The sequence below is a fragment of the Myotis daubentonii genome, chromosome 5, assembly GCF_963259705.1.
Source record: "Myotis daubentonii chromosome 5, mMyoDau2.1, whole genome shotgun sequence".
Classification (NCBI taxonomy): domain Eukaryota; kingdom Metazoa; phylum Chordata; class Mammalia; order Chiroptera; family Vespertilionidae; genus Myotis; species Myotis daubentonii.
Window position 1 is genome coordinate 76,246,717 of NC_081844.1, and position 14,050 is coordinate 76,260,766.

Sequence of the window (14,050 nt, forward strand, 5' to 3'; positions counted from 1 at the left end):
AGAATAGGACTTAGTAAGAATCACCCAGACCTTGAGACCCTTGTACTATCTAACACTTGCAAATTTGGGTAAGATTGAACTAAGAAAAATTTGTGAATCAGTTTTAGAGGACCCAAACTCAATTCTGATTTTATACAATGAATTATTGATAACCATATGCTGCTTAAAACTACTTCAAATGAAACTTAACACCGGATTTCCTTACCAGCTGACTTCCTTATAGGTACTGCAAATGGAAAGCACTAGATGAAAATTAGATGGCAGTAGGTAGGTAGCAATTGCCCTAAACCCATTGATTAAAAAAAAAAAAATGTTCTGATTGATTTTTAGAAGAGAAGAAGAAGGGAAAGGGATAGAGAGAGAGAGAAACATTGATGAGAGAGAAACATCATGGATCAGCTGCCTCCTGCATGCCCCCTACTGGGGATTGATCCCACAACCCAGGCATGTGCCCTGACTGGGAATCTAACCAGTGACCTCTTGGTTAATGGGTCAACGCTCAACCACTGAGCCACACCAGCCGGGCAAAAACCCAGTGATTTTTTTACATGAGACATAGTTTTATATATTAAGCCACTGAGACTTAGGGGTTACTTTATTCCTTCAGCATAAGCCAATCCTATCCTAATAAAGTATGCAAAAATAATTTTGTAAGAAGACCCCTGTACTTCATACAACATACAAAAATAAAACTCAGGTGAATTAAATTCAAAAATGAAAAAGACAACATTATAATGCTTTTAGAAAAGAATACAGGAAATATTTTCATGATCTTAGGGTACGGGAGAATTTCTTAAACAAGACATAAAAAGCATAAATCAAAAAGGGAAAACTTGATAATTTGACATAAAAATTAAGAACTATTCGTCAAAAGAACTAAGAATAAAAAGACAAACTAGAAAAAATATATAATTTGCAAAACATATAACCAAGAAAGAGCTTGTGTCCATAATATATTAAAAATTCCTACGAATCACTAAGAAAAAGACGTGAATAGACACTTAAAGAAACCTAAGGACTAATAAACATACAAAAAAGGTGTTCAATGTCATTAACAATCATGTTAAAATTAATACTATGCAAGTAACAAGCTGATTAAAATTCAAAAGTCTGACAATACCAGATATTGGAGAAGGTTGGGAGAACAAGAACTCTCATTCACTCCTGGTGAGAAAGGACACTGAAGCTTGGAGGAGATGTAAGTGTTGACACCAGATCTAGTACTCAAGGTCAGGGTTTTGCCACTAAAGTACTTATTACCCAGATTCTACCTCCACAGAGGAGAGGCATAGGAAATAGTGAACTTGATAAAAGCTCCCATGTCTAAAAAAATACTCCAAATAAGGCTCTTTAAGGCTTCTGGCAGGGACATTTTATTTTATTTTTTTTTGGTTAAAACCACATTAATAGAAATGCATAAAAACAAACATGTAAACAAGGTATCAGAACTTTGGTTCACTGAAACATCTCACACCTAAAGCATCTGAGGTACAAAGGCACCTTGCTAGGTGCCAGACAGCCTGACTCTGCTGCATCCACTCTGACCCGAGATGGCACAGGGTGACCAGAAAGGCTGGGACGGAGGTCACCCAGGACTTTCCCCTATTCTCTTGGTCTGCTCCAGCAGACATTCACTTCTCCAAAGACCCGCCTGACAGGGGCTGGAACAAAGGTGTTTGTCACGTTGAACTTGAAGACAAAAGGCTGTGGGACCAGGAAGAGGATGGGCAGACAAGGATGTCAGTCAACTTCTGTTGATCCACATGGCCTCAAGAACTCCTGTCCTCGTTCATGGAACCACTTATTGGAGACTGTGAACAGATAAAAACTATGTTACAATCCTATTGGTTAGGTCAGCCCCCCCCCCAAATTAATGACTCCTTCAGGATGAATCCTACACTGGACCCGCGATTCAGATGTATGACATGGTCTCAGGTATCAAGTTACTCAGGAGCTAGTGAGGAAGACATATGTATAAACAGATCATTGTACAAAAGTCTGTCAGTGACAGAAGTTACATGTGTGTAAGGTTGCCATAGAAACAGAGCCAAAGGGCATTTAACCATATGAGGGAAGGAGACCACAGAGCTGGGCATGAAGCTGAATAGGAGTTATCCAGGGAAGAAGATGGACAGACCATGATGGTTCCTATATCAAGGGGGTCCAGGAAGTGAGAACAAGCTGAGAAAGACATCAAGGTTTGAATCACTCTGGTGTGTGATAAGGACCCCAGCCAACTTGATATTATTGAAAATTGGTGGGTAGGAACTGAGAGGTAGGAGAACAGGGAGAGGAAGCATGTCAAGATGGTGGAGGGCCTGGATGTCAACCTCAGGAGCTGTGTGCCAGCGGATCCCATAAGTGTGCTGTGCGTAGCCACACGGTCAGCTAAAGCTGTGTCTCAAATTTGCATGAACCATGATTTCATTTCTCAACACAGTCTCTTTCTTTCACAGTGAATACAACAAACTTACTCCAATGCACTACAGAATACGTAGAGCATTTTAAATATGTTAACGTAAGGTAATACAGGTACTTGGTTTAAAAAAATCAAATTATTGCCCAGCGGTTGTGGCTCAGTGGTTGAGCATCAACCTATGAACCAGGAGGTCATTGTTCGATACCTGGTTAGGGCACATGCCCAGGTTGCAAACTCAGTTTCCAGTAGGGGACGTACAGGAGGCAACCGATCAATGATCATCTCTCATCATTGATGTTTTCTCTTTCTCTCCCTCTCTGAAATCAGTAAAAATATATTTTTTAAAAATCAAGTTGTCTACAAAGCTTATAATGATAAACAGCAATCTCCTTCCTACCCCTTCCCACTACTAATCCCCCCTTCCATTAGTCATTCAACTTCTTTACTTGTCTTCTGATATTTATCCTCATTTTTCTAAATAACATGCTTACAGTGCTATTTCTTGACTTTCAATTTTAAAATTCTTTTATATTACCTCTACAGGAACGCTGGCTGAGTGGAAGTCCTACAACTAGGAGGAAAGAGAAACGCATACGGACACTCAGAGGTGGCGCAGTGCTGAAGTCAAATTCTGAGGTGCGGAGTGCGCGAAGCGGGCTGGCGGCGGAGGGCGAGGTTGGCGTTTTCAATCGGGAGGGAGTCGCAGACTCTGAGCTCCAGATACAGGCGAGTCTTTAGGGACCCAGACTCAAACGGGAGAAGCGGGACTGTCTGGCTTCGGTCAGAGCGAGTGCAGCTTTCTCTCCGAGCTTTGCAGCGGGTGCTGGGACTCAGAGAGGCAGAACCCCTGGGGACAGGACTGAGAGCCGCCATAACTGCTCTCTCCGGCCCACCCTGTTGATCCTGTGCGACCCGCCCCGCCCAAGCCCTGCACAGAGGCATTTGCCGGATAGCCTCAGGCAAAGGCTAGATTAGCACCTCCCTAGAGGACAGAAGTTCTCTCACTGCTGACACAGCTGATTCTCATAGCCACTTGGCCTGGAGGTCAAACCCTCCCTGGGATTAGCTACAACAATCAAGATTTATCTATAAGACTGCGAACAAAGACCACTAGGGGGTGCACCAAGGAAGCATAACAAAATGCGGAGACAAAGAAACAGGACAAAATTGTCAATGGAAGATATAGAGTTCAGAACCACACTTTTAAGGTCTCTCAAGAACTGTTTAGAAGCTGCCGATAAACTTAATGAGATCTACACGAAAACTAATAAGACCCTCGATCTTATATTGGGGAACCAACTAGAAATTAAGCACACACGGACTGAAATAACGAATATTATACAGACGCCCGACAGCAGACCAGAGGAGCGCAAGAATCAAGTCAATGATTTGAAATGCGAGGAAGCAAAAAACACCCAACTGGAAAAGCAAAATGAAAAAAGAATCCAAAAATGCGAGGATAGTGTAAGGAGCCTCTGGGACAGCTTCAAGCGTACCAACATCAGAATTATAGGGGTGCCAGAAGATGAGAGAGACCAAGATATTGAAAACCTATTTGAAGAAATAATGACAGAAAACTTCCCCCACCTGGTGAAAGAAATGGACTTACAGGTCCAAGAAGCGCGGAGAACCCCAAACAAAAGGAATCCAAAGAGGACCACACCAAGACACATCATCATTAAAATGCCAAGAGCAAAAGATAAAGAGAGAATCTTAAAAACAGCAAGAGAAAGAAACTCAGTTACCTACAAGGGAATACCCATACGACTGTCAGCTGATTTCTCAACAGAAACTTTGCAGGCCAGAAGGGAGTGGCAAGAAATATTCAAAGTGATGAATACCAAGAACCTACAACCAAGATTACTTTATCCAGCAAAGCTATCATTCAGAATTGAAGGTCAGATAAAGAGCTTCACAGATAAGGAAAAGCTAAAGGAGTTCATCACCACCAAACCAGGATTATATGAAATGCTGAAAGGTATCCTTTAAGAAGAGGAAGAGGAAGAAAAAGGTAAAGATACAAATTATGAACAACAAATATGCATCTATCAACAAGTGAATCTAAGAATCAAGTGAATAAATAATCTGATGAACAGAATGAACTGTTGATTATAATAGAATCAGGGACATAGAAAGGGAATGGACTGACTATTCTTGGGGGGGAAAGGGGTGTGGGAGATGTGGGAAGAGACTGGACAAAAATCGTGCACCTATGGATGAGGACAGTGGGTGGGGAGTGAGGGCGGAGGGTGGGGCGGGAACTGGGAGGAGGGGAGTTATGGGGGGGGGGAAGGAACAAATGTAATAATCTGAACAATAAAGATTTAATTAAAAAAAATATATATATATATAAAAAAAAATTCTTTTATATTACCTCTAAAACACATACTTATTACCTCCTAAATACTTAATATAATTAAATCACAGGTTTTAGTTGCATTAATATTCAGTATTTACATTGTTATATCATGTAAATATTGCTCACACATGAGCCACCTAATAGATTATACTTATATTTCCTTTCTTTTTTTTTTCCTTTTTTAAATATATTTTATTGATTTTTTACAGAGAGGAAGGGAGAGGGATAGAGAGTTAGAAACATCGATGAGAGAGAAACATCAATCAGCTGCCTCCTGCACACTCTCTACTGGGGATGTGCCCGCAACCAAGGTACATGCCCTTGACCAGAATTGAACCTGGGACCCTTGAGTCCACAGGCTGACGCTGTATCCACTGAGCCAAACCGGTTAGGGCATATATTTCCTTTCTTGTGCAACTTTTTCCCCCCTGGTCAGCAATTGCCTCGATTTTCATTTTCATTTGTTCAATTTTCTGTGAACCTGTCACTATCTCCAAAACTCCCCAGGAAGGCTATAAACTCATCTCTTTCTGATCACTTCCTGTCACACGCTGGTTCAAGCATCTCCATGGCTCACCACAGCTGCTTGCTCAAGCTTCAGCCTCTGCGGTTTGGTCCCAGCCTCCAGCCTCATCTCTTGGTCCCTGTGCCATAGGCCTCCCCTTATCCAAGTGACAAAGGAAGCCAGTTCCCACACCTTTGGTGCTGGTTTTAGCCTGTGCCTTGTCCCGCATGCCTTGCTTGCCTGGGACACCCCTTCCCCACTTTGATTCCAGTTGTCCTCCAGGGCCCCCTCTGAACCCTTGCCAGCGTCCATCGCTCTGGGGTGCCATCCTGGACCTCTGATGCTTGTCTAGCTATTCTTTCTCAGAGATCCCTCGGCTCTCTTGGCATCTCTGAGAGTGGCCTCAAATAGTTGTCTTGGCACAAACCCAGCTGAATGGTTGGGAGGGACTATCAGCAGGATTAAAAAAAAAAAACCACCAAAAATACACACAACAAACTAACAAAAAAAAAACCCAACCACACACCCTGGCTCCTGCTTCTTTCTGCCCAAGACATGCCTTGTATTGTAAGTTCCCCTAATATACTCTTGATATAATGGCGGGGAGAAAACTCAAAAGGCGGACAGTATGGCTTTGTGAAACTCTGGCAGCAGTTGTCTCCCGGCTCAGAGTCTAAGGACAACCACTAAAGCCCACCGAGGCCACCAAGGCCAGCACCACTCCTTAAGCCACTCACCCCACTTGCAGCCCACAAGCACGGGGCAAGCTGCGTGTCTCGTTCGGTAGTCACCTTCCCCACTCCGCAAGAGGTTGTACCAGAATACTGCTGTGCCCTGGGAAAAAGAAACAGCCTATCAGACAACATCCTTAGAGACTGGGCTGGAGAACCTGACTCTGAGCACCCCAAAGCCCCTCCCTGAGCAGACACACCCTCTCTTTCCTCTGTACAGGGAGACAGGGCTCTGGGACTCCAACGAGAGAAAAGTTCCCCAGAAAGCACCTACCCTTCACAGGGGGGAGGGCGGGGAGTGAGGGGTGGGGGGGGGTGGGTGCCTGCAAACCTATCTGCCCCTAAGGGACCTCCCTCCTTATCCCTTCTCCCCAGATGGAAGCTGAGGCCACAAGGTCAGAGTTAGGCAAGAAGGGGCTAAGGCCCCTCCCAGTGAGAGTCAAGCAGGCCAGGGAACGGGACTGAGGAACATAAAGCCCGGCTTCGACATCAGAGCCATAAGAACCAGAACTTACCTTCTTAGGCCAAATTGCAGCCCCCAGATCAGGAAAGACGGTGGCACCACCAGCTTCTACATCGCTCATCTGGGAATACAAGGCATAGAGGTTGGCCCTTCTACCCAAGGATTTCAGAGCAACTGAGCCACGAAGGACACGACGAGGTGTGCAGATCAGCCTCCTCTGGACATGAGCAACAGGGCTTGGGGGCTCTGCTCCACGGCCAGCCCTTCAGCTAAGGAAAGCTTTTCCCTAAACACGGCTTAATCCAGCGGTTCTCAACCTGTGGGTCGCGACCCCTTGGGCAGCCGAACGACCCTTTCACAGGGGTCACCTAAGACCATCCTGCATATCAGATATTTACATGACGATTCATAACAGTAGCAACATTACAGCTATGAAGTAGCAACGAAAATAATTTTATGGTTGGGTCACAACATGAGGAACTGTATTTAAAGGGCCAGAAGGTTGAGAACCACTGGCTTAATCTGTACAGTTCATCAGGACAGTCTCAATGCCATGGGCACGCAAGAGCTGTAGGGGAGACTCACATCCCAGCTGTCCTCAGAGGGTAACAATCTAAATCTCAGAAAAATGCCTGCCTGACCTCCACTCCTTGCATCCCCATTAGGCCTGGGCCTTGCCTAAGCCACTACACCCATGAGCTACCCTGACCAGGAGCTCCCCGATGCTTCCAACACCATCGGTGGTCCCCACTGTGGCCTCTAAAACTTGCTCTAGTTAGACACGCACCTTCCCCGGGCCTCTGGGTGGGACAGTAGGGAGAGGCCCTGCTTTCTCCCATGGTGAGACCTCAAACTAACCAGAACACCAATTCCATGGAAGGGAGGCTGCACCCATGCCCACAACGTGTGCCTCGACTCACGCCCAAAGCACCACTTCTTTCTCGTCTGGCTCTCTCACTTCAAGTTTTTGCTCAGAATGTAACAGCATTCGCAGCTAATAAATATTTCCACAGGACACATACCAGACAGACTGAAGGGCACTCGACAGACAGGGGAAATGAATAACATGAAAACCCCTGATGGTCACAGCCCTGGGGATCCAATCCAGACTCTTCTCTAGAACCCGAAGTCCCTGTCAGTCTCCCAGCCTCTCCCTCTAGCCACTATCAACTCATGCCTCCAAGCCACCAGCCTTGTTCTATTTTTCCAACATCCCACACTCCTTCCCTCCTCCAGGTCTCCACACACTCTCTCCTCGGCCAGGAACCAAGTTCCGCCAACTATTTTCCACTCAACCTTCAAGTCTCAATATTGACATGTTACTTCCCAAGGGAGGCCTTCTCTGAGCACCAACCCGGAGCTACTGTCTTCAAAGCACTTGTCGCCATGGCAATGAAACAATGACCTCTCCTCTGTGTAAAGTAAGCCTTGTATTAGACCGTCAGCCTTACAAGCGAGACCACTTATGTCCTGCCCACAGCGTGTTCAAGGCAGTCCCCAGCACATAAAAGCCACACAATAAAAACGTAAATGAGAAACCAGAGGAACATACGGACACAGGCATCTATCTCTGAATTTCTTGACAGTTTCTATGCCTCGTTAGGGCCAGCCCTCTCAGCAGCGGGGGCCGGAAACTGTTGCTCATGTGAGGAAAACCCAACGGCCTGAGGCTGGGGCACAAGCAGCCTGTGGGAGACAGGACACCAAGTTTGGGGAAACAAAGGCAGCTTTCATCTAAGCACTTCACGGCGACTTCCTCACTCTGCTGCCAAGGAGGGAACTTTGGGGGCACCCACCCCAAAATTCCAGACTAGCACTGGGCCCATCGAAAAGGAGCCAGGGCCCTAGCCAGTTTGGCTCAGTGGATAGAGCGTTGGCCTGCGGACCAAAGGGTCCCGGGTTCGATTCCGGTCAAGAGCACGTATCTTGGTTGCAGGCTCCTCCCTGGCCTGGGCCCTGGCTGGAGCTCATGCAGGAGGCAACCAATCAATGTGTTTCTCTCACATTGATGTTTCTCTCTGTCTTTCCCTCTCTCTTCCACTCTCTCCAAAAATCAATGGAAAAATATCCTCAGGCGAGGATTAACAAACAAACAAAAAAGAAGCCAGGGATGTGAAGGTCTTGGGGGTCAGGGGGGTGCCCATAGATAAACAAAGGCCAACTCTCTACTCCAGCCAAGATGGGCCCAGCCTCTGAGCAACGCTGGTGGTATCAGCCCTGACAGGAGTGGATATAAGAGCTTTTTGGACCCAGACTCCTCTTAAGGCTCACACACCACACACATCATACTCACGTAGTTTAAGAATGTGGCCACACGGTTCCCCGTCCCTAAATGCTTGAAAACATCTTGCTCATCGTTCTATAAAATTAAGTGAGAGTAAACAGGCGGGCCTGGACCCGATACTTACATAGTTAAGAAACGTCGCTAACCTATTCCCCTCTGTTTTGAGGCCGCTGTCAAAAGGTCGCTGCAACAAACAACAACTTTCACCCAAGTTTGCAACTGACTTCACCCACCACCCCGCCCCCCAGTGGGGCCAAAAGGGTCGGGGAAGGTAATAAGTGTGCGTTCCACCCATCAGCCTAGCCCTAGACCAGGGGTCCTCAAACTACGGCCCGCGGGCCACATGCAAATACAAATATTGTATTTGTTCCCGTTTTGTTTTTTTACTTCAAAATATGTGCAGTGTGCATAGGAATTTGTTCATAGTTTGTTTTTTTAAAACTATAATCCGGCCCTCCAACGGTCTGAGGGACAGTGAACTGGCCCCCTGTTTAAAAAGTTTGAGGACCCCTGCCCTAGACCATGGGCTAAGACTGCCAGGTAAACTCTGGGAGGGCACGGGGGAGGGGGCAGGATCAGCTTTTGCAGAGACCTAGTGAGGTCCTCTGCTGGACAGTCAGGGCAGAGAATGACAGGGATGGGCAGGAAGAACACTCCCCACATCCCAGGGGGAGCAGCCAGGCTGCACTGGGCTCTGCAGGCCCCTGGTTCCCGACTTGGGCTTCTCCAATAACAAAGAGTTGGCCCTGGTGAGGCGGGGGGAGCCTGATGCGGAGGCTGAAGTGCTTCTAGAAGCCCCAGCCTTCTCAAACCAGCTGGAACAGGTCCCTCTGAAAGCACCGGTGAGTTGGGCCTTACCCTAGAGAAGTCAAAGTGTGGCTCGTACTGTCCTCCCATTCCGTAATTAGCAACCTGGTGGGACATAACAACGTTGAGCCTCGTCAGCAACATGAACAGCCCCAAAACAGCCCATGTCCCCAGGGGTACGATCTTCCCAGGTCACAACTAGAACCACCTGAACCCCCAAAACCAGAACCCCCAAGACCAGCCCCTCTAAGGTAGAAGGTAACTATGCCCGGCCAGCACGGGCAGAGCAAAGGCTGCAAACATGTCTACGGCTAGAGGGAGAGTAAGGCTGCAGCACAAATTGTCGTTTCCCAAAGAGAACATGAGCCACCTGCATGTGGCCACTGTGGAGAAGCTCCTGCCCTGCAGGGACACGCAGGTGACAGCAGAGGGAGCCCTTGAGACAGGCCCCGGCCCAAGCCTTGTTTGGGAGATAATGAGAAGGTAATTCAGAGGAAAGCCAACAACAAACTCAAGACTGGGATTTTTTTTTCAATACTAGTTTGGGAGCTTCTCAGTGCCTGGCACTGCTCCTGCCACGTCTGTCACCATGCCCATGGCGGGGCATATTCCTCCATCCCGCAGCTGTCCGCTGCATGGAGTACTCTGCCTCCAAGCGAAGGAGCAGCACATGGGCGGCCAGCTGCAGGTGGCCAGAGCTGCTGCCCGACCTCCGTGCCCCCTGCAGGAGCCTGGGCCTGGAACAGGACCTGAGCCACCTCGCTCAGCAACCACTAGGTGTCATTACTGGGATGAGAAACAGTAAATGCCTTTGTGAATAGTTTATCAGCACAATGTAAGTCCTAAATCACAACAGTTATTTTAGCTTCAGGAGATATATTCAGTATGAAAGCTGGTCAATCAAGTGGCACCATCAAAGTCCTTCTGGGAACACTTGGCTACTGTGTCTTACTGAAACCCGAAAAGCCTGTGGGCTCAGTTATTAGGCCTCAGAAAATTGGTACTTTTAGTGTATTCTCGGCGATTTCAACCGTCAGGTGGAAAATGCTGCCTAGTTAGCAACAACGGAGGCCCTTAGACCCGGGGGAGGGCCGGGAGGGTGGACTTTACAAGAGAGAATCCTCCTTTTGCAGCATAAACAATATCTGTCTAATAGAATGAAGTGCAGAATTTGGGCAGCATGATTTTCAGTCGACACAAAAATAAAAACTTTGATATGAAGAATCAGGGGATGAAAAAATGCTGTCACCCACTGCTTCGGCCTTCAAGATCCCCATAGTCTAAACATCTGGCCACCCGGTTGTTGGTCAGGAGGCCTGGATCAACAGGTGGCCGGAAGGCTAGAGGTGCTTCTAAGGAGGGAAATGCTAGAGCAGTTGCCGAAGTGACAGTATACATGCTTTTTCTGTGGATCCACTCTAATCGAGACCTTAGGAGAAAATTTTAAACATGACTGTGATCACCGTGCCACTGCATGCGGGAAAATCCCATCACTGCTTGTCGCTGGAGCTGCAGAGCAGACTGTATTTTCCAACACTCCCCCTTACTGGGTGGAGTGCACACATGTTCGGATCCCAGGGAGTGAGAGAAGCTGCATTGCTCTGGCCGGCTTATCTTTTAACAGTTGGGGAACCACATTTGATCATGGTGCTGCAGCTACTGTCCCTACACTATCTAATACTGTTCCCAAATAGTGCAAGTGTCATGGAAACTTCTGGATTTGCCGCAATCAGATTCATGGTCTGGTCAAACTCTGGTCCCCAGACACGTACTTTAATAACAAGCAACTGCACATCAAAACTGATTCCTGTGAGGAGGTATTCATTTGAACCTTTAGAGCAGCGATTCTCAACCTGTGGGTCGCGACCCCTTTGGCGGTTGAATGACCCTTTCACAGGGGTCGCCTAAGACCATCCTGCATATCAGATACAGTGGGGTCTTGACTTACGAGTTTAATTCGTTCTGTGATGGAGCTCGTAACTCAAATTACTCGTATGTCAAATCAATTGTGAACGAGTGAGACACGTGATGCTGGGCTGATATTATGGCGTTCACTGTGACATTCGCTGCGCCAACTAGCGGTGGGGTATCTGAAGCTGGCTCATAACCCGAATTTTAGCTTGCAACTCAAGGCAAAAAATTGGCCGAGAGACGGCTTGTATCTCAAAAAACTCGTTAGTCGGGACACTCGTAAGTCAAGGCCCCACTGTATTTACATTACGATTCATAACAGTAGCAACATTACAGTTATGAAGTAGCAACGAAAATAATTTTATGGTTGAGTCACAACATGAGGAACTGTATTTAAAGGGCCAGAAGGTTGAGAACCACTGCTTTAGAGAGTTAGTCATTTGAAAGATCAGGGTTTTTATGATGCAGAGATCAGAGTGAAGACACACACAAAAATAAAGTTAGAGCCCAGCAGGCATGGCTCAGTGGTTGAACGTCAACTTATGAATCAGGAGGTCACGGTTCAATTCCCGGTCAGGGCACATGCCTGGGTTGCAGGCTCAGTCCTCAGTGTGGAGTGTACAGGAGGCAGACGATCAATGATTCTCATCGCTGATGTCTCTATCTCTCTCTCCCTCTCCCTTCCTTTCTGAAATCATTTTTTTTTTTTTAGTTAGAAATCCCTTTTTTGGTGAGGCTGAGATGTTGAGTTAGAAGTGTCTTCAATCGCAGAGAATTCTAGCAGCGTAGCCTCTCTTCCTCCTTTGGGCCCTCATCCAATTCACAACAAAACCGCTTCACTTCAGCTGTAGTGAGGACACATCAACTACAGCTGAAAAAGTGTCAACAAGTAGAAGAGGAACCAGTTCCTTTCCAGAAGCCTGCAGCATTCCACAAGGACCCTGCGTGCATGTATGACACTGCAAGTGGTCCCCGTGGAATAAGCACTTAGAGACAGATGCTGAAGGCAGGTTCCTGTCCCCCAGACCATGTAGGGTCAAAGCTTGAAACACTGCTGGCTGGCAATGGAAGTGCCAAGACAGCACGGAAAGACAAAGCAAACAAACATGGTGCCTCGCCCTGGCTGGGTGGCTCAGCTGGTTGTGTCGCCCTGTACGCCAAAAGGCTGACAGTTCAATTCCCGGTCAGGGCACATGCCCAGGTTGTGTGTTCGGTCTCCAGTCAGGGTGTGTATGGGAGGCAACTGATCGATGTTTCTCTCTCACATTGATCTCCCCCCCCCCTTTCCTCTCTAAAATCAATAAAAAATATACATATTTTTAAAAAGTGCAGTTGATTTCACACATATCCATGAAGATGACCTTCAAATTTGTTTTTCTAATTGCTGAGAGAGAGAGAGAAAATATGAATGAATTTGCTTGGGTGTGTCCAGGCACAAGTTCAGAGAATCTTTTCCAAACGATCTTCAGTTAGTCTAATAGGCTCTCTGGCTGACCAGACCCTAATGTCAAGCCTACAGGTAAAGAGTGAGATCCTTAAACATGTAGAAGCTCTGGCCAAACAGATCCAGGCGATTCGAGAAAAATGCCAGTGAAATTTCTCTGACAGTGTCTCAGGCCATCACTATACAACAGCACCCACAGGTTCCGATGTTCCGGAGATGGCCAGTGCTGACTTGAACTCAATAGACTGAGGTTTCATTATTAGGAGCTTCACCCAAAACTTCCCAGCACAGTGCTGCCATGTGTCTTCACAATCACCGTGGCAATGGGCAGGGAGCCAGGGCTCCACAGCGCGCACTTAAGAGAAAAGCACTCCACCTTCACCAGCCAACTGGTCCGGGTCGCTCGCTTCTATCAATATCCCACAGAACACTTTACCTCCAAGGACCTTTGACTGGAACTCAGCACCATGCCCTCTGAAGGTATTCATAGCTCTCTTAGAGGTGTCCCTGGGACAACTCAGGGTTTCAGCTTCTGTATTTGAGAAGACATGAATGGGCCTGCCAGGCCCACCCCTGGCCTCTAGCTCCTAGTCACATAGAAGATAATCGACATTTGCTGAATGTTAACTGTTGAATGCCGTAGGCACGCTTAATTCTGGCTTCCCCGTGTGATGTCACTCCATAGTCACAGCATTCTGCAGTCATACAGTTTATTGGACAGGCCTCCCTAAGCCTGGCCCTGGGCACCTTGGGAGCCCATGTATCCAGGAATACCCCCACCCAATCCAAGGTCCCAGGGACCAGCCATACCTGCAACAATTCTGCAGTCTTTACTGTTAGCCCTGTGATGTGCTGCATCCGACGGTTCACTCGAGCCACAACGGGATCATCGTCCTCCTCCAGCCAGGAGCTAAGGCAAAGGAGGGCGAGAAAGAGAGGAAGGGAAGACAGGCTTAGGTGAGGTCCTGCACTCTCCCCCCAGAGGCAGCATGGGTGAGTGCTCTACGCGGGGAGGGGTTGGACAGGTAGGACAAGCCAAGCCACCCTCCCTCAAGGAATCCCTGGGTAGGGCCTGGGAGGCCCTGGAGGTGGGGCCTGAACAGTCACCCTGCCACCATCACCTTTGC

The 14,050-nt window shown here is 47.4% G+C and overlaps 1 protein-coding gene across 8 annotated transcripts in view; it reads right to left on the bottom strand.

The window, feature by feature from the left end:
- Positions 1 to 1,349: 1,349 nt before the first annotated feature.
- The window catches only part of P4HA2 (prolyl 4-hydroxylase subunit alpha 2), a 38,767-nt gene continuing 26,066 nt past the window's right edge, over positions 1,350 to 14,050 (bottom strand). For 6 of the 8 annotated variants that reach the window (XM_059698322.1, XM_059698323.1, XM_059698321.1 and 3 more), the window contains 6 exons: positions 13,734 to 13,833; positions 9,620 to 9,673; positions 8,771 to 8,836; positions 6,530 to 6,598; positions 6,021 to 6,117; positions 1,350 to 1,811 (listed from right to left, as the gene is read on the bottom strand). In XM_059698322.1, the coding sequence (XP_059554305.1) occupies positions 1,741 to 1,811; positions 6,021 to 6,117; positions 6,530 to 6,598; positions 8,771 to 8,836; positions 9,620 to 9,673; positions 13,734 to 13,833 (457 nt within the window). In that variant the 3' untranslated portion in view covers positions 1,350 to 1,740. Of the gene's footprint in view, positions 1,812 to 6,020; positions 6,118 to 6,529; positions 6,599 to 8,770; positions 8,837 to 8,885; positions 8,946 to 9,619; positions 9,674 to 13,733; positions 13,834 to 14,050 lie in introns of all 8 variants that reach the window. The other 2 variants (XM_059698328.1, XM_059698327.1) reach the window with 2 other exon arrangements.